Raw genomic sequence first — 23,829 nt, forward strand, 5'->3', positions numbered from 1 at the left:
GTAGATGTGTAGATGCGTTCAGTCCAGAAACAGGTCACTGTCAATGTTGCCTCTGCCCAGACGCAAGGTGGATGCGTTGTACAGTCTTATGGCAGAAGGCAAGAATTACCTCCTGTAGCACTCCCTGTCGCACCGTGGATGAAGCAGTATATTGCTGAACGTGCTCTTCATTTTTACAAGCCTGTCATAGAGGGGATGGGAGATGTTGTCCATGATGGCCTCTAGTTTGGACACCACTCTCCTCTCAGCCACTACCTCCAAGGGGTCCAGGTCAGACCCAATGACAGAGCTTGCTCTCCTGATGAGCTTGTTAATGTTTGTGAATAATAGCAGAAAAAAAAACATTTTTGAAATTACATCTAGTGAATGGAAGATCATTTTGTACATGAATTATTTAATATATATCAAGCATGTCATATGTTATTTGACTGAAGATGTGTTAAATAAAACTTTGAAATGCCTGCAGTTAAATCCTTACTCCAGTATGTGAAATGCATGTAAAATCTGTGAAATGCATGTAAAATACTGCAGTACAAATACTCCTCATATTTCATATTTGCAATGACTGAAGTCTTTCAACACAGGCAATTTTAGTACTTTTCCACAGATGTGGAAAATTATGTAAAATCCCAAATGTTTAGTTAGGTATCAATTAGAATCTAATTACAACAGAATGAGTCTTGTCCTATATAGTTTTTTTAATATGTGTTAGTAAACAGTGTGTGTGTGTGTGGTTTCAGGTTCTTACAGTCGGTCAGTCTTGTACATACTTGTACGCGGAGTGCCGCCAGGTGGTACGCCAAATGAACCTGGAACTTTGTTGTGTGCGCTGAAAAATCAGGACAGGTTTTCATATTTTGTATTTTAATACGTGTCGAATACGCAGCCTATGTACTACGATACAGTGCGCGCTAATACTTCGGTGGACATAAGAGATACTCTGTAATTCTATACCACTCTATAGGAATGCGTGCTATGGACGCAAGTGACAAATTGTATTAAAAAAAAGCTACTGTATCTCCAGCAAATAGGAAGGTAGGAGAATATGTGTGATTTTGGAACAATGCCAATGTTGTAAACACGGGAATGCATAAAAATACGTGCTACGAATGCTGGTAATCTTGTGAGCACAGGAAAGCGGGATAGATAACAAAAAAATATTTAAGAACTGTTCTAAGTTAATTTGAGAAAAATACACCGAGCGTCTCTGTGTTTTGCTCCCATGCGCATGAAATAAAAACGGAAACGCGGAAAAATGCACTTGCGGATTGCTAAAGCGGGTAAGCCACACTGTTTTTGAAGAACCTTATTTACTGTTGGCAAAAGAGCTGACACGTCTTAGGTGTGGAGAATAAGCTGCCCCCCCCGAAAGACACAGTCACTCATAGAATTATTGAAATAAAGGATTATATCAAAAGTACGCTGATAGAGCGCGTTAAGATGAGCAGATGTTTTTCACTGCAATTAGATGAGTCTGTAGTTGATTTGGCCAATTTGGTCGTTTACATTAGATACAAGTTTGAGGGTACGTCCCATGAGGACTTTCTGTTCTGTAAGACGCTACCAACAGGAACTACAGGAGAGCACATATTTCAGCTTCTGAATGAATTTATTGAAGAGAATGGCATCGACTGGATTAAATGTGTCGGAGTTTGTACAGACGGTGCTAGAGCGATGACAAGCCGACACAGCGGTGTAGTTGCACGAATTAGAGAGGTTGCTGCAGAAATGCTGAAGACGTAGAGTTAGTTTATTCTGGAAACAGGTTAGATTGGTATGGTCTCAGGTAAGAGAGTAGGGCTAAAAGTCCAGGCCTTGTATTGACACAGTGCCATAGAATAGAAAAGTTCAGATTTGTGTTGAGGAAAGAAATTAGAAATGCCAAACCAACAGCTGCTGTGTCATGGGTGCTTTTATTGATTATTTAGAAGCGTAACTGGCCAAACAGGATACGACCGTAGTCATTCCTTTTCCTCTGGTGAGGGCTGCACACAGGGAACTGCCCGCTGTTCCCCTCCAGCAGCAGGCATCTACTCCCCCAGACCGGCTCTGGAAGCTTCCACTTCTGTTTTTTTTAAAGAGACACCTGACAAATTGGCTTCCTGCAATGCATTGCAGGGAACTATGATCATAATATGGTATGTTTTGAAAAATATTTTAATAGTGTGCAGGTACAATCAAAAAACAAATGTTTCCAATTTCAAGAATGTAAACTATGGTGTTAAGAAATAGCTCTTAAGAGAAACAGAATAGAATAGGGTGGGTATGGAATCAATACAAATTGGATGTCAAAATAATTTTTATACTTAAAGATATTCAGTTTGTTGCAATAGAATAGTTTCATCCCATGAGTGAACAAATCAGAAGCTAGAAAGCAGTGGCCCAAATAGTTTGATAAATCAATTAACAAAATAGAGAAATAATTTATCATTTAAGAATTTCAAATTTTATCTAAGTTTAGTAGATTAGATTCGTAGAACATTGTAGAGGTTGCAAAGGAAATTTTAAAAAGTAAAAAAAATGTCTAAACTGGCATAACATGCAAGCAGCAGGATCATCAACATGCAGTAAAAACACTTTTGAACAAATGTAAACATCAACAGATCATTTTCCTACTCTAGATACTATGAGGATACAATAAAAGGCTGACAAAAGTGAAGAATTTACATACACTTTTTTCCCACATATTTTTTCAATTTAATTTAAAAATCAAATTTAAAACAAATCTAAAAATATTTTCAATAAATTATTAAAATTTTAAATGTACCTATTGTAATCTTTTATATAAAATAAAAGCCCAAAAAGTAAGACTGAAACTAAATTTATCCTCAGAGACAAATCCGAGATAAGGATCTTCAATAAATCAGAACAGTGCAGTACATGCTGCATGCTTGTATAGACAGTTTTGGTAGTTTTTTAAATTGAAAATGTATTAGGGCCCTAATCCAATAAAATACAACACTAGGGAAGCTTTCTTACAGAATGAAAAGACTTTTGAGCATGAGAACAGAACTGAACAGAATACTAAAAAGAACTATAAATAATGTAGTATTGATGTGTGATTTCAGGAACAGATCGAGTATGCACATAGGAAAAAGAAGACATGAAACAAGCAAAAAAAAGAAAAGAGCTTATGTGCTGAACTTTTTGCAGTCTGGTTTATAGTGGGATCTTAGACTGTTTATCATCATTTATGCAAATAAACTATTACTAATTCATGTGCCTTGGCCTTCTAAAAACCAAAGTCAGTTGAGATAAAAACAATAGGCACAATCTCTATTAATATATTGGATCATGAGCATGCTTATTGAAATACTTTACTACAAAACAAATGCATATATAAAAACATGTTTTGAACAAAATTGAATAATTACCAAATTTAAATTCATTTAAATTTAATGAATACAAAAATGAGAGTTCTGATAGATTTGTCATATTTAATTCTAATGTGCTGTGTTCTGTTTAGTTATGTCATTCATAGGAACAATGTTTTAATTTTCAACAGCATTTTAAACAAACAATATCTTTCCTTACATGCAATGTCTCATTTTTTTATAACTGAGAGGTTTGGAAATGTCTGACTTTACCGTTGTTATGCTTAAGCTGTATGTAACCTAGAGTCAGTTCAAATATCTCGGAAGATTAACAGAACATAGTCACTTTTACATACTTTCACTCATCTTGAAGATTCACACTCTTTAAAACCTAATAATTATTTTAATATTAATTGTTTTTTTTTCTAACTAATAATTTAACTGCCAAAACCATGCACTCCAATACCCTTGGAACCCTGATTCCAATATATTACAGCTACTCTGACTTCTAGTCTTCGCTTCAAGTCCATGAAGGTAGTCGTGCTATCAAAGAGATTAATGTGGCCTTTGTCCTTATGTTAGTGTCTGTAACACATTCGGAAATTGAAAAGTTATTAAAAAAATAACAAATAATCCCAGCAATTACAAATGAAAATAGCAGAAATAGATGCCAAATTACAAGAAAATTCTGGGTAAAATAAGCTTAAAACTGTGTCTAATTGATGGAAGTCAAGTGTGTCCCAATTATTCTTCTGGCTTGGCCTCAGTTGCTGATATGATATCCTAGCGCAAACTGATACAGCTTGTCCAATTGGTTGTCAGGCATATATACATTATAAAATCCCTGCAGAAACACTAGGTCCTGCGTCATGTTCCACCAGTTCTGTGTAAGTGACTGCAAGGGGTTTGAATGCTGAATAAAATTATTTACATTCCAAAAACAGATTTAATACTGTTACCCACACATTTAAAATATGCAAATGACATCATTTAAGCAATTTCAAAGTTATGTAATGTGCTATTATTGAACAATGATTTTTTAACTACACCCTACACATTGTTTACTATGAGAAGGGCATTGATTCCACTCTCCATTGTGCTGCACAATGATTACTAAATATGTACCTGTATCAATGTTTTTTATATTTGCATTTTTATGCTTAGTATGATTTGTATTCTCTTTACATCATACAATTGTAACGATTACTATTTTGTATTTACTTTATGTGTTTTTATATCATGTTTGTGAAGTAGCCTTGAAAAAATTATTTGAAGTGAATTAATAAATAATGGTTAGTGCTGCTTTGAGATCTCAGGTGTCATATTTGCCCTAGCTGCTGCTCTGCAGGGTGAGCTACCATTGGCTACCAGCTGGCCATTGCTCCACCCAACTGTCACTCAGTGCTAGTTTCTATATTTTTGACAGGAGATCTGAATCACCTGGAGACAATTTACTACTTCATCACTTCAGGTGGTTTAGTGATGTTTAGGGGCAGTTCCGAGTCTGCTCAGGGCTCTGTTTTCAAATTTCAAGCCCCTCAAGGTTGTTTCCACTGAGACTCTATCCTGCTTTTCTTCCTTGTTTTGTTGGATTCCCGACTTCTTTTTTCTTTTGACCCCATTTCCGGATCATTTTTTGGCTTGGTGTGTACATGGTGTTTATCTCGGTTTGGACCCTGTCTTGCTTTTGACCTTGTTTCATTAGATTTACCCTTTGTGCTTTTGACTGTTTTGGATTCACTGGCTTTGACCACCAGTCTGCTCCACCATGGACCTGAATTATATTCCCTGCCTGCTACCCTATCATCTCTGCCTGTGTGCACAACTTTGCTGTGTCATTAAATCCATAACTAGCTGCAGCACCACATTGTCTGTGTGCTCAGCTTGCTCAGCTCTCTTGACAGTGCTTCCTGCTATGTGCATGCAGCACTGCTCAACTACCTCCTTACCGAGTGCTGCCGCACTGTTTCTTCTGACTACACGCTGCCTGTTCAGTTTCCTCATGTGCACATACCAGTGCAGGTCTGCTCTCATATGCCTAAAAGCTACCAAGTGGGTTCAACTTATGACTTTCCATACACTGCTGCTTCCATCGAGCAATTCAAGGAGTTGTATAGAAAATGAAACCTTCAATGACTTTCTAGAATTCCTTATTGGAATTATACTCAGCATATACATGACTCTTCATCACACATTGTCTTAGAACCAATATACCTGTATCTACATGATTTCAGCATATGCTCCTATACTAGATTCTGACAATGAAACCCAGGCAATGATTTCCATATCAAGCACAATCTAATTCTTTGTAGCAGAAGGAGGACAGAATAATTCTAGGGGGAGGCTTCAATGCTAGAACTGGCATCTGAGCATCTGAGAAGGCTCTGTATGTTTCAGTGTACAGATATCTTTGAGAGATGCAGTTCAGATTCCAGAAGGGGTTATGCTACATGCTAAATGTACTGTATAGATAATATAATGAGTCATTCGTTAAGTACTGTATTTTAAATTTAATTAGGAAAAATTAATACAATTTCTGACCACACTATATGAATTTAACCAAGAACAGGAATTATGTTGGAGTTCTCTGAAAGAAGGCTATTCAGTCCACTGAAAATAAACTATTTAACCTTTACTCAAAATAATATCCACCAGAAACATGGTCTTCAACATAAGGATTTGAAATGTTTTCAGCATGTAAAGTATCCATGAAGATCCCTTAAAGCTAAATTAAACTTTGAGTAAACTGTGATATAATCTATTTACTACCCAAAAAAGAGGATGCATTGGCAATATAACTGCAGTAAGTAAAAGAACAGAATGAGGAACTAGCAAGAACTGAAGTAACTAGAAAATCCCTCATTCATATACTGTAGGTATGCACCCTTTACTGATAGATACTTACAGGTAGATTCCCAGATTGTCAGTGGAAGCAGGAAACAGAAGTCTGTCATTATATAACTATATAGTAAGAAAGATTCTGTCATGTAACATCACATCCCCAAGCAGGTTTGCTTTACTTCATTACTTGGAAACAGATATTTAAGATTTCGGCAGCACTCGGGTCGACATTATCCCATATACTAATATTCAGGCATCCATTATAAAGTTCAATAAGTGCAAGTGCCAGCAAATATACAAGGAAAACAGAAGTAGTAATTGTTGAAGAGTCTAATCTCAGGAATAATGCTAGTGAAATATACAACTGAAACCTTGAATATGCTTTTTCCCCTGAGAAGGTGTGGTGAACATCATCCGAAGAGAAGACTGTTGTGTCAACAGGTGTGTCAAGAATCTAGGGACAATAGTCAAACACCTAGATAGTGTCAAGTTTTAATTAACAGGAGTTTAAAATTGAGAAAGGAACTTAAGTGTTTGCTTGGGTCTGAGACACTTATCAATGCAATTGTCCTGTTTATCCTGGTTAATTAAGTTTTGGGTAAATGATTAAGAGTCATCAACAGTTGCAGATAACAGGCAGTTAGATAGAGGATTGGAGGACACAGAAAGAGGAGAAAGTAGGACAAAGAGAGAGAAGAAGGGATGACAGAGAGAGAGGAAAGGCAATGAGAGATTGAACAGCAGGACACAAAGGAAGAGGAGAAGAGACAGTGCCTGTCATGATCATAATCCCTCATCTCAAAGGCGTTCTGACCCTCCGTCCCTTTTTCATATTTTAGTTAATGTGCACCTGCCACCTGTTTTGTGTCCCATTATTTAAGCCTGGCGCTCTTGCTATTCCTGGCTCAGCATTGGGAAATGGAAGCCCGGAAGCCCATCTACCAGCAGGTCCAGGAGATACCCGAGCGCATAAGCTTCATCATGGCATCCTGACCATCTCCGACTGGGGCTCAGAGTGCCTGGCCTTGTTATTCTGGTTTTATTCCCTGTCCCTGTTCCAGATTCCGTTCTGGATTTTTACCTTGTTTGACTCGTCTTGGATGGATTCCCCGGTTTTGGACTTTGGACTGCGTTACAGATTTCCCTTTGGACTGTCTGGATCTGTTTGTCCTTGCCACACCCCCCAAGCACCGGCTCACTATCGTCATGTCCCCCTGTCTGTCAACCCATCCTGATCATCTACATCTCTTCCTTGTTTTCCTTCTCCACTTACTTCCGGATTATACCGTCTGCATAGGGTCCTGAACTACGCCTCTCAGGAGTCTGGACTTGGTCCTATTAGTGTCATTAGTGACTTGGTCAGGCAGTGGTGTCATTGTTCTAATCAGCCTTGAAGAGCAGATTTCAACCTTGTTAAGAGAACTTGCCATTCTGTTGTTTATAGGAAATTTGGATTTCCTCTGTAAAGAATCCCTAAGCTAAAAATGGTCTCTCATGGTGAAAGGATACTTTTTGGGGAAATGGGAGATAGGTTTCCCATTCACTTTGTAGCATCCGGATATATAGAGAGATTTAAATCTAGTTTGTATTCTATTTGGCAGAAGACAGGTTTATCTAAGCTTTTGGGCCCATTAGACATCATATATAGCATTCAAATACTTGGTAGCAGATTGGGGTATTTCTGATTGGTCAGGACGTATGCCTTCGGGACACCTTGTTTGAAAATAGTGTAGCTTGTACGTTGTATGTTTATGTTGTGTGTTGTGTAGTGTGTTATTGTCTTTATTAATAAATATTTGTTAAACCCAGTGTTTCTGATTTATTATTCTTTTCATTAAAACTGTACCAGATAACAAGGAACTTAGGAGCTTCTAAATATACCAGCTACTTGTATAAATGTATATTTTGGGCAAAATGTTTACAATTCGGAGGTTATGATTATTTATTTTTAATTACTGATTTTGAACACAGCTTCAAATGTCACACCATGGTTTCTAACTTCCATAATTAAGCTTAAATTTCACAAACAGGACATTTTACTGTTGAACTACAGGAACTTAATGAATCTAATTGATTTAGAGGTTAACTAATATACATTCTGTATTCATGACCACAAAATAGATTATGTATTTATATCAAGGTCACATTCTCTGTTGAAATCAATCTACAAACATTAGAATTTTTGAAAAAAACAGTTTTTAAAAATTGAGACCCAAGAATCTTGGCAGTGCAAAAGCATGTTATTTCCAATTTATAATCTCAAACTATATGTGTGAAAAAATATTTTTATCACCTATTGTCTCTAGCTAGGTTGGCTACTTCCTGCTTTTGCAAGTTCTTCCAGAAGTGCCAAATATTTCTTTGTAATTCTTTGTAATGAGGCAAATAATGAGCCGCATTATTTAATAATGAGCCCAGCTGCCTACCACATGGGAATGGGAGGGTTCAAATTAAAGTGACCAATGAAACTAGTGTGCACATTGTGACAGGTGGGAGGACAAGTTGTGAACAGGCGGCGACTCCATTTAGACAGAAAGACAGATAGAGGTTCGTATTTAAGACAGGGCTCTGTGGCTCTATGGCAGCAAATCTAAAAATGTTTGTACTAATGTTCCTCTACATTTTTTATATAATATGCTCTTAATTTGAAAAAAATTAAAGAAAATTCAGAATGTGATACATGCACTATTAGAAGGCAGTGAGGATCAGAGATTTTCCAGGGAAAAGGGATTTCCGCAGTCAATATATAATATATTATCCTATGATTCAATGTGCAAAGCAAACCATGATCACAAAGTAATTCATTTTGAAACATTAAAAGGACATTCAATGGTAAGATCAAAAAGCTGCTTTGTGGAAATGTAGTTACAAATGATCAAATAGATTGGATTAATTTATTTACAAAAAGCCATGCTTTTACATTCTTCTACAAACTATGGTTTATATGGTTTGTAAACAAAATACCAATTCTCACTAGTGATGAAAAGTGGATATTTCATTGCATTTGTAAGGAGTAATTGACTTTCTAAAAACCCTCTATTTCCTTTCTATGATGACATATACATATGCTTCATTTAACAAAGTGCGTTTCCATTATTTATTCTTGAGTTCATACTACAAGTAATTCATATATAACTTATCTATAATCCAAGGTCAACTGCTTTTGTAACCATGTGTAAAATATAAATCTTTATTGTCAATCTACAGTATGCAACTTTAACTTTTCATTTTACAGAATGTCATTTCATGGGTTCAATGAATGCTTATTAAACCTTATTTTCTAAGGCCTTTTTTCTTAAAGTATATAATAAAATTGTACTGTATATAAGACAAAATAACTTTTCAACCAAAAGTAAAATCACAAAGGGACTCACATTCCACATATTTTCGGGCTCATTATTCTCAGGAATTATCAGAAATAATATTTTTAACAACAATTTTATAAAAACAAATATTTTTATAAAAATATAATTTCTATAAAATTTCTTGGTTACTATAACTATATATGGCATTTAGGTTTTACATTGGTAGCTTGTGAAGGTCTCTATTTGAGGAAAATATTAATTTACAAATTACAAAAACTACCTACCTGGTCCCAAGGACAGATGATACCTCCAAAAAACATAAAAAGGTATCCCATGGCAACAAGACATGCCCAGATTACCAAAGAGAAAATGCGCAACAGCTTCTTGAAGACTGATTCAATGCAGACCAGAACAAAGATTGTCAGGAAAATTGCAAGAGCCGTTGGGACAGTGATTACAAATGCCACATGGTCTTCAATATCCTGCAGATAGAAATAAATAATGTTACAAAAAGAATATCCTATATGGAAATGTGGAATTTTTTATCCCCACTCATCTCTCCAATTAAATGACAGAATGTAATCTGAAAAGTAGAAATTAAGATATCAAGATATAAATAAGAGACCTCCAAAAGTATGAGGTAATCAATATTACTGAGCTTGGATGAACATTTCATTTTGCTATATGAAATGACCTGCACTTCAGTGATGTAGTGACTTTTTTAAAATCATACTAAGAAACAAGAATAGGATAATTACACCCTTAAAAGAAGAATGAAACACATTTTTATGTATGTATGATGTATGTGTTTTATGCTTTTCTTCTTCTTTTCAGTGTGCATTTGTAATGATAAATTATGTATTAGTCTAGATTTCAGCCTTGTTGGTGGCTCAGAGAATAGCCATGAAGAAACAATTATAACATTCTGAAATATTATGTTCTAAAAAAAATCAGTGAAGTCTGATGAGATCAAAACAGTTTATGATCAAAATAGAATTGTGTCTTCTGTCCATCATAATGAAAAACTAAATATTTAATAGCTAGCTTTATGTTTAAAGGTATTCTAATATGTTTGTCACATTGCCAGTTTTGTATAAACTTCATAATTACACATTATGATGTCAAAAGAGTCACTGAGTGTTTTCCAGTGGCTACATGGAACCATTTTAATGAAATCAACCTTATTTTATTTGGTTAATCCATTAACCAGTGAGCATTAGAATAATATGTTACTTGAGACCTACTTTCCTACTAACATCTATCATCTGAGTTAATAAAATACACAATACTTTTAAGTTATTTTTTTTTATTTCAGCACTCCTAATTACAGGTATATACTTGGTACAGTATTTACTAAATCCAAAAATATTTTGCAGAACAAAATATCTGACAAATGGACCACATGGACAATTTTATTGAAAACTTCAGGTGACCTTCCTTTCTGTGAAAACTGAATGCCTTCATTCTAAGCCCTGGTAAAAGTGATGTTTAAGTGAATGTTCTGATTTTAAACAGAGGCTGTTCTAACACAATAGCACAGGCCTAACAGAAATTAAGGTAATAAAGAAAATACTGTACACACAAAATTGGCATCAGCTTGCAAGGTAGTGATCTATGATGATTCTCCAGTAGATAATTTCCCATCAGATATCCAAACAATGAACATGTTAAATGTAATTTTCTGATTGCATTCATTTTATATTATTTATTACAACTCCAGGTGTCTAGGGGTAAAGGGGTGTAACATTTAGGATGATTTGGACGCAGGTGGGGTTTGGTGCAGAAGTGATTTATTGTAAAATGAATAAAGTGACTGGTACGTAAAAAGGACACAATAACACACAAGGAAAGGGAACTAGAGCGGTGCCAAAGAAAAGAAAAAAACACACAAAATGGAGCTGGCTAATAAAGTGAGGGAAAGCTGACCTGACTACAAAAGAAAACCCAAAACAGTCGGTCTATGGTGTCTTCAAACACCCTAGTTAACCTTCACTGACTACCCAAAATGGCACTCACCCGTCCTAAACTAGTGTTACTAATACAGAGATCAACTACGTGTGCAGAATGAACCCAACAACCTAAACTAACCCTATATACAAACGTTCACACAAATACACAAGTGAACTACAAATACTAATAAGGGAAAATTAGAGTAGACACAAGTAACAGGGTCAAAAGAACACAGAGGTTGATACAATACACCTGGGCAAGGTAATGGCGAAACAAGGATAAACACACAAACAAACGAAAGTACGAAGAGACGAACACAAACCAGCAAACCAACAAAGCCGAAGTTATACGAAAACACACACACAAAGTGAAATGAAGCCGAAGCCGAAGCAAACCCAAAAGTGAAACGAAACCGAAGCTGAGCCAAACGGGACCGAAGTCAAACGAAAGGCCCCTTCATTCTCAAAAACGTCCAAGTTATATACTGAATAAGATGAGTTCTGATTGGTCGAGAGTTAATAGAAGATGACGTAATACGGAAACAATGGTGTAATGATGGACCAAAGGGGGAGGGAGAACAATCAAAGTCAGGAAGTGTGGAACATAGCAACATAAACACACATGGACCACACACTTTGGAACATAACATCATTTTAAAGGTAAAAGCTTACTACTAAAATATTGAAATCAGTAGAAATACTAGCCTTCCAGAGGAATCAAGTGGCAGATGCCATTGCCTAAGAGCAAGCTGAGAAATGTATCACTGTGACCTGGATTCACAGCTGAAAACATAATGGGCTGCTCCACATTAGGTGGGTGTATAGCAAAAATCATTAGGGAAAAAATGTTCAAGAAATAACTTATTATAATTGCAATGTTCTACTCCTAATTAACAAACGGTGGTCAACTAATTTCACCCCTATCAACTGTGATGCAAGGCTTTTTTGCCTCTTCTGATGTATTTGCAGAAAATATGTGAGCTCCAAAAAATGACGAAGATTTTGGAAGTTAAAATTGTGTCTTTTTGGGTGTCCACACTCACAAACAATGACTGTCTATCAAATGAAAGGACAGCCTTTGTACTTTCAAATGATGTGCAGTATAATGTGTATTTCCCCACTGCCCTCCAATTAATTGCTTAATCACTCTGTTCTCCTCCCCACTGACAGCTGGTGTGTAGTGAGAATACTGACACACTTTGGCTGCCGTCACATCATCCAGGGAGATGCTACACATTGGTGGTGGTGGAGGAGACCCCCCATTTACTGTAAAGTGCTTTGAGTGGCGTGTCCGGAAAAGGAATTATTATTTAGTAGTGGTAATCTGCATTTAAATAAACACAGAATGAATTAAGGAATCATTAGAAAATGTACTTTTATATCTAGAGTGCAAATATGATACATTCATCTACAAACTTCTATAATATTTTATCTAAATTTTCCAGTTGTTACTGTCATGTCAGCCATCCTGAGGCATCCTTAGGCTAGTAGTTGCCTTGGAAGCCATCACGTTCTCATGAGGGCTCACAGTTTTCCAGAGCTTCTGGTGATCCGTCTTAATTAATAATAATCCAATTTATTATTCAATTCTCGTTTTTATATTTAATGCTTAGGCACTGTTTTGACGGCTCTTCGTTATTATTCAGTTTATCCCGGTTTCCTTCTCACTCGCAGTACTGCTTTCATTTTCTTCACATTTCTCCACCCAGTTTCAAGCTTTGACTTCACTCTGCGTACCAATTTCAGTTTTAAGCCTTCACTTAAAACTGGCACAGCAGCTATAGCCTCAGTTTTGCTCTCCATTCAGCACTCCAGCTTGCATACCGGCTCTTGATTTCCATCCTGGAACTCTGGACTCTTTCTACCTCATCTAGGACCCCAGAACTACACCCTTCTTGTGTTTGTGTCTTCTTTATGTGTCTTTCCTGGTTTAGTGACAACGGCTTAACTTTTGACTTTAATTTATGGATCTTGTCCGTGGAACATAGCCAGACAACTTGGATTAGTGCTTTTTCGCCTTTCCCCTTTTAGATTACGAATTCTGGATCTGGAATGCAGCTTCTAAAAAACACCACTCTGAATCCGTTTGACCATGCTTCCTTTTATTACCATCGGCATAGGTTTGGTAACTCTTACTCCGCGTTTCCAAAACCACCCCATAGGGTCCATTATCTGAAGTACCAGCTATGTTCTTTTCGTAACACCCATCACAGTTTTGTAGAGCCCTGCCCTTGCTCCTTGACTTTTTCTCCTGCTGCCCTCTTTCCTGCCATCTTTCTGGATTCTCTCTTTGGGGCAGACTTTTCTCCTGGCTTTTAGGGAACTTTCCTTTCTCTCACTTTTTGGTTTTGGGCTGTCAGGGTCACTTATTCTTTTCACCATTTTGTTCCTTATCTTTTTTCCTTGCCACCTTCCAGCACCCTGGTTGGAGTCCGTTGTAATTATTCCTGGGATGCCAGGTGTCCAGTTCTTTCCAATGCTAGGTGAGCATCACTCCATAAGCCTGAGCTCCCTGAAGATCCCATGTTCTGTTACTCTGACTGGGACTGTTCCCTGCACCTGTACTGAACCAGGGATACTGGTATTGTAAGGACAGAGTTCCTTTTTCACCTGTTCCTGTCAAAGGTCTCTCCCCTGTTGATCCAAAGGATGCCTGGGTTCCCGATCCGAGCCTTTCCCTATTTTTGCCTGGGATGCAGTTAACTGGCTTCTCCTAAGTCTAATGTTCCTTCCCCTGTTTCCCTTCTCTTTTCCATTACTGACTGGATTACCACCCATGTGGCTGTATCCGGCCTTGTCCTTACAGTTACACTCTGAAATTGTTTATTGTTGTAGTGACTACAGAAGTATTTCAAGGCACGTTACAGCTCAACATTTATATTTAAATTGTTAAAATAGACTTGCTGCAATCTATTTTTATATGTGCTTAAAATACTGTACATTCTGCCATTTCCAAGATATAGACACTTAATCAAAAAACAGAAAGGTTCAATGTCCTGGAGAGACTATCAGAGAGATGTAAATACTGTATAGCTATATATGATATCAGGATATATGTAACAGCTAATGCTTTTTTACTGAATGGAGGACAATTTTGTTATTGGATTTTTATAACACAGTACACTCCACTGTACTGTACTGGGACAGTCAAATATATTAAAACCAAGTCAATGTGATTGTTAAACAGTACTAACAAGAATTGTTTAAATATAAAACTAATTTTATTTTGGATTATTCAGTTATGCACATAGATTTGACCATGTTAGAATAAAAACATACTTTGTGTTCAACCCAGTGATTTTGAGTGAATATATTCACTTTAAGTAATTTTCAGGGTGAAGAAAATCAGTATTTGCACATCTTTCAGTAAACAACCTCCTCAGTACTAATTATTTTCTGTCCATTCAGCTCACTAAACTCTTTGTTTGGTGATGCTTTGCTTCACAGAACCTCTGCTTCATCTTTGAATTCTTGCCAGTTCCTGGGGTGTTCTGATTTATTTTTTCTTTAGTTGTAAAATACAAGCTTGTTTGGATTTAAGTATGGAGATTCCCTAAGAATATCACACTTGTGAAGTGTGGGATGCTTGTGAAGAAGCTGGTGGGGTCATCTATGATAAAGGAAGGAAGATTGGTTGGCTGTAGTTTTCACAGACAGAGAAATTATTGTCTGAATCTTTGTATGTGCAATAGACATATATTCTCTTTGGTTTCACTGTAACCTATCTTTCATCAACTGTGATATTTATTGTTGCTTAACTGCCTCCTTCTGATTATAGTTCTTTAAGAGTCTTGTCATTAGTAAGTAGAACTGTATTATTTTCTGGTTTATCCTTTACTGGATTTAATGCTTGAGATGAATTCTGTGTTTTATGTATTATGATCTTCATGTTTGGGACTCTTCTAAATTAATAACATTCCTTAAATGTAAATTATTTAATTTTGAAGAGCTTTTAGGATAGTTTTTTTATCTATTGGTTGGCAGCTTCATGCAATTATGATTTTAAACAATGAGCACTTTAAACATTTGAACTCACCATCTGTGCTTATATGTCCTATAGCAACATGACTCATTGCAAAGCACTTTCAAATGGTGCTCACCATGAAAAACTATTGTATCAAATCAAATAAAAAAATATGGAGTGATCAATTTAAATAAACAGTGAACACTGTGAGGAACTGAGAAGAGCAGGATAACTAAACACCCACTATTAGTATGGCAGAATATGAAAGCTTTGAAAGAGGACATGGTGTATAGCTACAAACCATATAAATCATCTTGTCATTATAAATCATTGAGGTTTCATATATACACTTAATAACATGTAAATAAAACCCTGTATATTAATATGAATACACCATGTCCTCTTTCAAAGCTTGAATGTCTAATACTACAAAAAGTGTTTATGTTAAAGCAAAAAATATATTTAAATCAATTTTCAGATCCTTTAGTAACTGTCAACTTAAGATCGTATGAACATTTTCTTGTAATGTCGCAATAGGCAGTAAACCACAAACAGCTCCCACTTTGGCCCATTCACCCAGCCTTTCAGGACAAGGAATCAACAAACTCTGGGTGAACACATTATTTACTATTGAATGATTAATTTGCTCTCGGTCTTTTCAGGAATTCTTTGTTTAGAGGGCAGTACAGAAAAATAATGTTAATTTAAGTGTTACATTTAAACAATTTTATGTTCATTAAAATATTCTGCAGTCGTAATTGATAGTCTTAATTCTCAACTTAAATTGTAATAGTTACAAGGAGTTGCCTTTTAGTCTTACATAATAGTGAGTTTTTAATGACTGGGGCTAGAATTTGTATATTGTTTGTGCTACAATGTTTTCTTTGCCAAATAATGCATAATGCATCCCCTGACAACAAAATAAAGCACTCATAGCACTTCAAAATTATTGACTTTAAATAGTTTTTCTTTTAAAAATTGTTCTGTATAATTGTTTAATTTAAGTAAATAAACTAGCTCCATTTTGTCAGTGAATTGTGCAACTTATTTCTGTGTTATCACTCAATAGATTCTAATTCTAATTTAAAAAACACAATTCTTCAGGAATGTTATTATTACTGGGAAGAATGTGATCATTTCTTCAGTGAAGGTACTCAGATAAGACCCAAAATAATTTATTACATCCAAATAATAATAATAATAATAATAATAATTGCTTACACTTATATAGCGCTTTTCTGGACACTCCACTCAAAGCGCTTTACAGGTAATGGGGACTCCCCTCCACCACCACCAATGTGCAGCATCCACCTGGATGATGCGACGGCAGCCATAGTGCGCCAGAACGCTATCAGTGGGGAGGAGAGCAGAGTAATGTAGCCAATTCATAGAGGGGGATTATTAGGAGGCCATGATTAGTAAGGGCCAATTGGAAATTTGGCCAGGACACCGGGGTACACCCCTACTCTTTTCGAGAAGAGCCCTGGGATTTTTAATGACCACAGAGAGTCAGGACCTCGGTTTTACGTCTCATCCGAAGGACGGCGCCTGTTTACAGTATAGTGTCCCCATCACTATACTGGGGCATTAGGACCCACATGGACCACAGGGTGAGCGCCCCCTGCTGGCCCCACTTACACCTCTTCCAGCAGCAACCTTAGTTTTTCCCAGGAGGTCTCCCATCCAGGTACTGACCAGGCTCACACCTGCTTAGCTTCAGTGGGTTGCCAGTTGTGAGTTGCAGGGTGATATGGCTGCTGGCTAATGCTTCAGTTTATTGCTAGACAATTTAGTTTTTACAAAATCTACATTTAAAAACAAAACACACATCACATCCTAATGCTACTTGTGTAATAATGACTTTCTTGCAAGGTGAGAATGTGACAGTCACGGCATGGCTGCCCTAATCACCAATCTAGGCCTTGTTGAACATTGGTGGGATATGCTGGGATGATGTGTAGCATATAAGGCTCAGAGAACTGCGAACAGGCTAATGCACAAGCTTTTTTTACAAGAAAAATCAGAGACAATTCCACAAAACAGCATTTGCAACACAGATCTACAGCTTATATTGTTTCCAATGATAGTCAAACCACTACTAGCCTGTGATTTTCAGAGTAGATTCCCCTGCTGATCAAACCTGCTGATGACCAATGGTAATCAGAAAAAATAATGTACTTACTATATGCTGTATCTGTTCAATAAAATGTGAGTACATCTGCTGCACACAGATGTGCAAATTTACTTGCACATTTTGTGAATATGTTACAGTTAGAAGTTTCTTTTGATGGTAGGTATAAGCTTTTGTTTCAAGGGCATCCAGCTGGGACATACAGGACTAGATAAGATCTAGTGGCTTCCACCACTTTAAGAAGACAAGCAAAAAAGCGGTTTCAGCATCCCAGAAAGTAAAAGGCTGACATGCTGACTCTGGATATAGCTGGCTAATAGAAGTTTTGGATTGTTGTTTTGATCTGTGTTGTTTGCTGAAAGGCACATATGCTCAAGAATGTATACACACCCTGTACATATACTGTAGTCGTACAGTATGTGCAGTGTCTTTGCAAATACCCATTGTTTCTTAACATGTTATATTAATACATCTAATCATGATTCAATTAATTTTCTGCTTTAAATCCATGCATATGCAGAAACTAGTATACAGATTTTTGAAAGTCTTCCCTTTTTATGATTATTTTTTTCTAATATGTAAGACCAGACAAATGAGACTATAAATAATAAAAAATAAGATATTACTTTCTTAGTCAATGATTCATGTGAATGAAAACAAATGTAATGCTAATCCTCAAAAAGGATGCTCCTCATTCGGATATTGATAATATCCCTTAACAGAGACACTTTGTAAAGACAAAAAAAAACAGTAAATGTACCCTATATTTCCTCATTCTTTTTCTTGATAAAATTGATAAACATCTTTATACTGTATATACATTGTGCAAAGCAATGTACACAAGTTTCCCAAACCACCAATGTAGGAACAGTGGCATATTATCTAGTGCATCACTATGTGTGAGATGTGACAAAGATCCAGATAACTGATTTACTGTCACCGCAGGTCAACCCTATAACTGAAGAGTTCTATCAAACCAAAAAGTGACACAGGAGCTCAGGTTGCAACAGATTTTAATGCAAAATAAAACCACTGAATAGTTAAAAAGAATGAATCATAAAGTTAAAGTAAATGTAAAAACAAAGAGCACTCTACATACATATGGCTAAAAAAGATGAAGTATTTGTTAAGTGGATTTCTGTAGTCATTATTATTGTCTTATTATCTGGCACAGATTCAGAGCTTTTGAAAAAAAGCATAGAGAAATAAATATAATTATATTCTGCCATTATAAAAGCAAATGCAACTCAGTTAGCCAGCATGCAGTACCAAAATGTTTAATGTACATTAAAACATAGTGACTTACTACATCTGAAAAATACTAAAGAGACAAGTAATAAAGGATATTGTGTGTTAACAGCAGGATCTTAAAACTATCCCTAGAAGGCACAGACAAGCTATAAAGGCTTTTCAGAATCAATGTGATATGCTATGTGCACCAGAAGCAAATCTTGACAGCAGATTTAATCAGTTTATGTTGGGAGCTACATTGGAAAGTATACAAATGTACATTTCAAGAACTTTATACATTTTTCACAATACTGTTTTTAAATCATAATTATTCATAGTCATAAATATTTAACTTTCCAGAAATCTTTAAAAAATGTTATGCAGTCCTTTACAAAATTAATGCAATTAATTATGGTTCAGTAGTTCAGTTAAAATTAAGGTGGAGTAGGAGCCTGGCTGAGAGAATAACAACCTGTCCTTGAGGATAAGGCTGTTTGAATCTCTCACCAGGGAGTTGCAAAAATATGTGATATATAGAGTCTTCACCACTATGTTGCACTTTTTGGGCAGGGGAGACTCCAATCCACCACTGTCAGTATGTAGCAGCACGATGCGACAGTATCCAGAAAGCCCACCACACATCAGCTGTTAGTGGGGAGAAGAACAGGATAACAAAGCCAATTCATAGATGTGAATTATTAGGAGGCCATGATTAGTAAAGTCCAGTGGAAAAGTTGACCAGGACATTGGAATTAACACTACTGCTCTTTTTGAGAAATGCCTGGGGATTTTTATTGACCACAGATTTTATGCCTCATCTAAAGGACATTTCTTTTTAACAGTATAGTTTCCCCATCGCTATACTTAGTGAGGTGAGCACTCTCTATTGGTGCCATTAACACCTCTTCCAGCAGAAAACCTTAGCTTTCCCAGGAGCTCTCCCATCCATCTACTGGCCAGGCTCACACCTGCTTATTTCAGTGGGTTGCAGTTACAAGTTGCAGGGTGATATTGCTGTTGGCAGACACAAAACTATTTATAATTTTTATTTGCACAAAAAATTAAGATTAACATGTATGTTTCAGCTATGATAACCTACTTTGTAATAAATAAGCATTTTGATGAATGGACATAATATCCTTTTTTTAAATAAAGTAAAAATCATCATTGTAAAAATCTCATGTAATAGTAAAGTTAATTATCAGCCTCATTTAATTGCAAAAAGCTATCATGTTGTGCTGAGATTAATTAACTGACTGGCATAGGTTTTTCAATTAATAGTTTTACATTTAAAAAAACTTGCAATTCAATTATTTTCAAAAGAATATATCCTAAATACTGTTTTTTTCATATAATAAATATCAGCCTCTCTCCTTTCGGATGCAACTTGTGAGAAACAAAAACTTTTATACAAGTAGTTAATTGAATTACATACTGCTACCCTTAGTGTGAGAAGTTAATGATTAAGATGTTTGTTCCTAGACAGATTTGAATGCTGAAAAAAAATATCACTAATGTATAGCAATACTGCAAAATAAAAATGTAAAATGGTTATATCACCAGTTTAATTCCAGAACAATATAAGCAAAAACAAATTGACAGGTGAACATTTAAATTTACAGGATTCCTTTCTTGGAGCACTTTACTTGGGCGCATTAAGTTTCATCATATTGTCAATACTTTATATTTGTTTGGTGAATTTCAAAAAGACAAATAAGAACAAATCATAATATTGCCACATCGTAAGAAATAATCCAAAATCAAATATACTAAATACAACCATTCCTCATTAAAAAAAAACAATAAGGAATTCATGACTTTCTTTCTTGTAAATTAACTGCAAGAAAGAAAAACTGACTTGCAAAATAGAATTAATAAAATGTAAAGCATTTAAAATGCCACACATACTATTGATAATAATACTCATTCATTGTTTTTGAATGCCTTTCAGTATATCATTGAAATTATTTGAATGTTAAAATGCCAATTTTATTCTTACTGATTCATGAATGCAAAAGTCAATTTGTTCAGAAAATTAATTTTAATCCTTTTGTGGTATTGTGGTATTACAGCAATAGGAGCATTACACTGAAGTACAGGTTACTGGCAAGGACAAAACAAAAAGAGTGGATCTAGTTACAATGTAATTGATTCCTTTTTCATTATTATTCACAAATTCAACTACCTTCATAATTTAGCTATTGTTATATCAACATCATGTTTCATCCTATCATGCTTGTTTTGAGATAAATGAGGCTTTATTTCTCTTGACACACCACTACATTCCGTGAGTAGTTTGAGCTTTGGTATGTTTAGAAATGTTTTGAACATGTTTTCTAAACATTTAAAAAAATATATTTAAAAATATATATATAATATGCACACTCTTAAACAGGAGCTTGTCACATGTTACTTGAAAATATTTTTCATTACAAATATGAGAAAACATGCTGTTACACTGCAAACACCTTTTAAGGTATATGATTATCAGGTCCAGATTTAATCAAAACTATTATATACAATCAAAATGTTAGAAACTTTTCCTGAGAGCTAATGTTTATGTCTAATAGAAAGGTTCCATAAGGTACCAGACTTGAACATTTGGATTAGACTGTAGTTTGAAATCGTGATTTAATATGTGTTATCATACTGTATATTGCTGGTAATTTGAATTCAGGCATCTTTGAAAAAATATTTAGAAATAAATATTTATGACAAAATTTTAAAGTGTGACACGTAAAATCCTTAAGATCTTGAAGGGAAAAAACTCCTAAATCATTCTGTAATTAATAAAGTTGTACCTCTTATTAAGTTTAGGTATGTTTTGTGGGGTGGGCGTTAATATTTTGGGTGCAAAGTAATCAAACATGCTGTGGACTGCTTTAGCACAGGCTTTTGGCTAAAGGGAATAAACACAGACACCACAACACATTGGATCACCTTTTTGGGATCAGAATGGTAAAAGGACTAGTCTGATATTGTTAAAATGACTGTGAGGAAACAGCATTTTATTCATGACACCAACAGTAGTGTCACATTGCATTTAGGCAGATATGAAATGAAATCAGCAGATTGGTAAACCTCAAGGCATATATGTTATGGCATAATTTTTAAATGTTTTTATTTGCTTAATTTAACCGTCTACTATATGTGTACATTGGTTACAGAATTTTTGGAAGATTGGATTCTATACTATATTTCTAAATACAGATCCTATTCCAACCATTTATTATCGCTGTCTCTAAATTGCTGTTTCAGACACACCCTCACAGTACTTAAATATGAACTGCCGGTAAATTAAGGGAGTTTGTTTTCTTCTTCTGATAACTGAAACAATTCAACTTAACATAAAATTCACAGGTACTGTATGACTGTATTATAAGGGTGGCTACATATTTAAACAATATGTCAAAAAACATTACAAGACAAAATGTCATTAACTATATTTCTACAGTCTAGAGTCTTTATTTATCCACAATGTGCCTCCTAAGCAGCTATCACTGAAGCAAGTAAATCAGATTCCTTTTTTAAATAGAACTAACATTTTTGACTGAAAACAATGACGAAGAAATTACTGGATAGTCAAAGAAACAACACTTTTATTCATGGAAACAAAGCCAAGATCAATCAGATCAATTTAAAGGTAAAATCAATTAAAAACTGTACTTCATAAATGAAGCACAACATAAGAAAAACTAAAGAGGAAATATTAAATCCAGTTAAATTGTAGGTTTAACATTTGTGATTTTGTAATGTTGGGTCAAATTCTTTCACAACTTTTAACTAAGCATTCTTTAATATCAATATTTGTAGAAAGGATTGGACTACTAAAAATACAGAGAACATAGATGAAAAGGTACTGCACATGTGTATGGAAAATTAGGTGTTTTTCAAATAAAAAGAAAACCCTTATGTAAGATTTCTTTTGTATGTGTGCATGCAATTGATGGAAATGCTCCTGGAAACACAAATAGCACTTGCTAGGCAGAGAGCAATGGTCTAACTCTGCTGTTCTGTCACTAGTTAAATGAAGCATGCACTTAAAAAGAGCATAGACCCTTTTAAAGCCATCTCATTATATTAGCGTTCACTGAAGGATCTTACCAGCCCAGAAGCAAAGAATACTGTCAGCAGAGCAAGGCAGGCTCCCATCACAATCAGAAGCAGAAAGACTATCAGAGGGTGCTGCTGGCTCATGCAGTAGTATGACTCGTAGAGCCAGTCTGTAGACTTCTGTTTACCCCTGGTATTCTCAGTCCTATCCAGCAAATAGCGTCTCCTTCTCATTGCTTCTCGCCACATGGAAACTGGTGTGGAGAAGTCTGCCTTATCCCCCTGTTTTGTTTTTATACCCTCACTTAGTTCATTTGAATTCATTGAACCTCTGTGCATCCGATATGTGGGTAAAAAAGCTTGAAATGTAGTCCGTAGCATTGTTCAGGCAACATGTTAAGCTGGAATGAAGTGAGTGACTGAGGGAGAGACGGAGAAAGACAGAGAGGGAGGGAGAAAGGCAGGGAGAGAGAGGGGAGAGAGCTACAGAGAGGAGGGAGAGAAAGAAGGGGGAGGCAGAGGGGAGAGAGTTTACTATAGCTGCACTAATGTATTATGCACAGCAGAAATTACTTGTTCTAGCACTGGCTAAGTGCTTTCATTCTTAAAAAAATCCTCATTTTTTAAGTTTTCATTAAGCAGTGCACTGGAGATTTTTCTGCAGTCATCCTGAAGATACAGGTTCTAATTTGCATTTTATTTATACATATACCACATTCTTCTTAATTCTCTGCTTTCATATAAATTTATTTTGCATTGTTTTCTGCATATTGCCATTCCAAGAAGAATAAATCCAGAAAGCTTGGTTTATTTTCTCTTTCATATTCACATTTCTTTTTCCTGTATGATGGAGATCAACCAGTCTAATCCTGTGTCTTGGGAATTGTTGAATTGAAAAGTCCGCTCATTCTGCTCATTGTAAGGAGTCATGCAAAGCTGATTAGAGACATGGTCGCACCAAATGTTTAAAAAATGTGTAAATAAGAAAATCAGATAAGTTCAACCCCTGCACCATTATGTAGTCCTATGATGATTTTGAAAT

General features: G+C 35.6%; 1 protein-coding gene across 2 annotated transcripts in view; it reads right to left on the minus strand.

Moving 5' to 3' along the window:
* Positions 1–23,217, minus strand: part of LOC148651655 (adenylate cyclase type 2-like) — a 109,015-nt gene extending 85,798 nt beyond the window's left edge. For both annotated transcript variants that reach the window (XM_088602298.1, XM_088602296.1), the window contains exons 1-2: positions 22,839–23,217; positions 9,745–9,942 (exon numbers count right to left, since the gene is read on the minus strand). In XM_088602298.1, the coding sequence (XP_088458424.1) occupies positions 9,745–9,942; positions 22,839–23,168 (528 nt within the window). In that variant the 5' untranslated portion in view covers positions 23,169–23,217. The remainder of the gene's footprint in view (positions 1–9,744; positions 9,943–22,838) is intronic.
* Between the last annotated feature and the right edge of the window lie 612 nt (positions 23,218–23,829).

This window comes from Lepisosteus platostomus, chromosome 12 (assembly GCF_059453375.1).
Source record: "Lepisosteus platostomus isolate fLepPlt1 chromosome 12, fLepPlt1.hap1, whole genome shotgun sequence".
Taxonomy (NCBI): domain Eukaryota; kingdom Metazoa; phylum Chordata; class Actinopteri; order Semionotiformes; family Lepisosteidae; genus Lepisosteus; species Lepisosteus platostomus.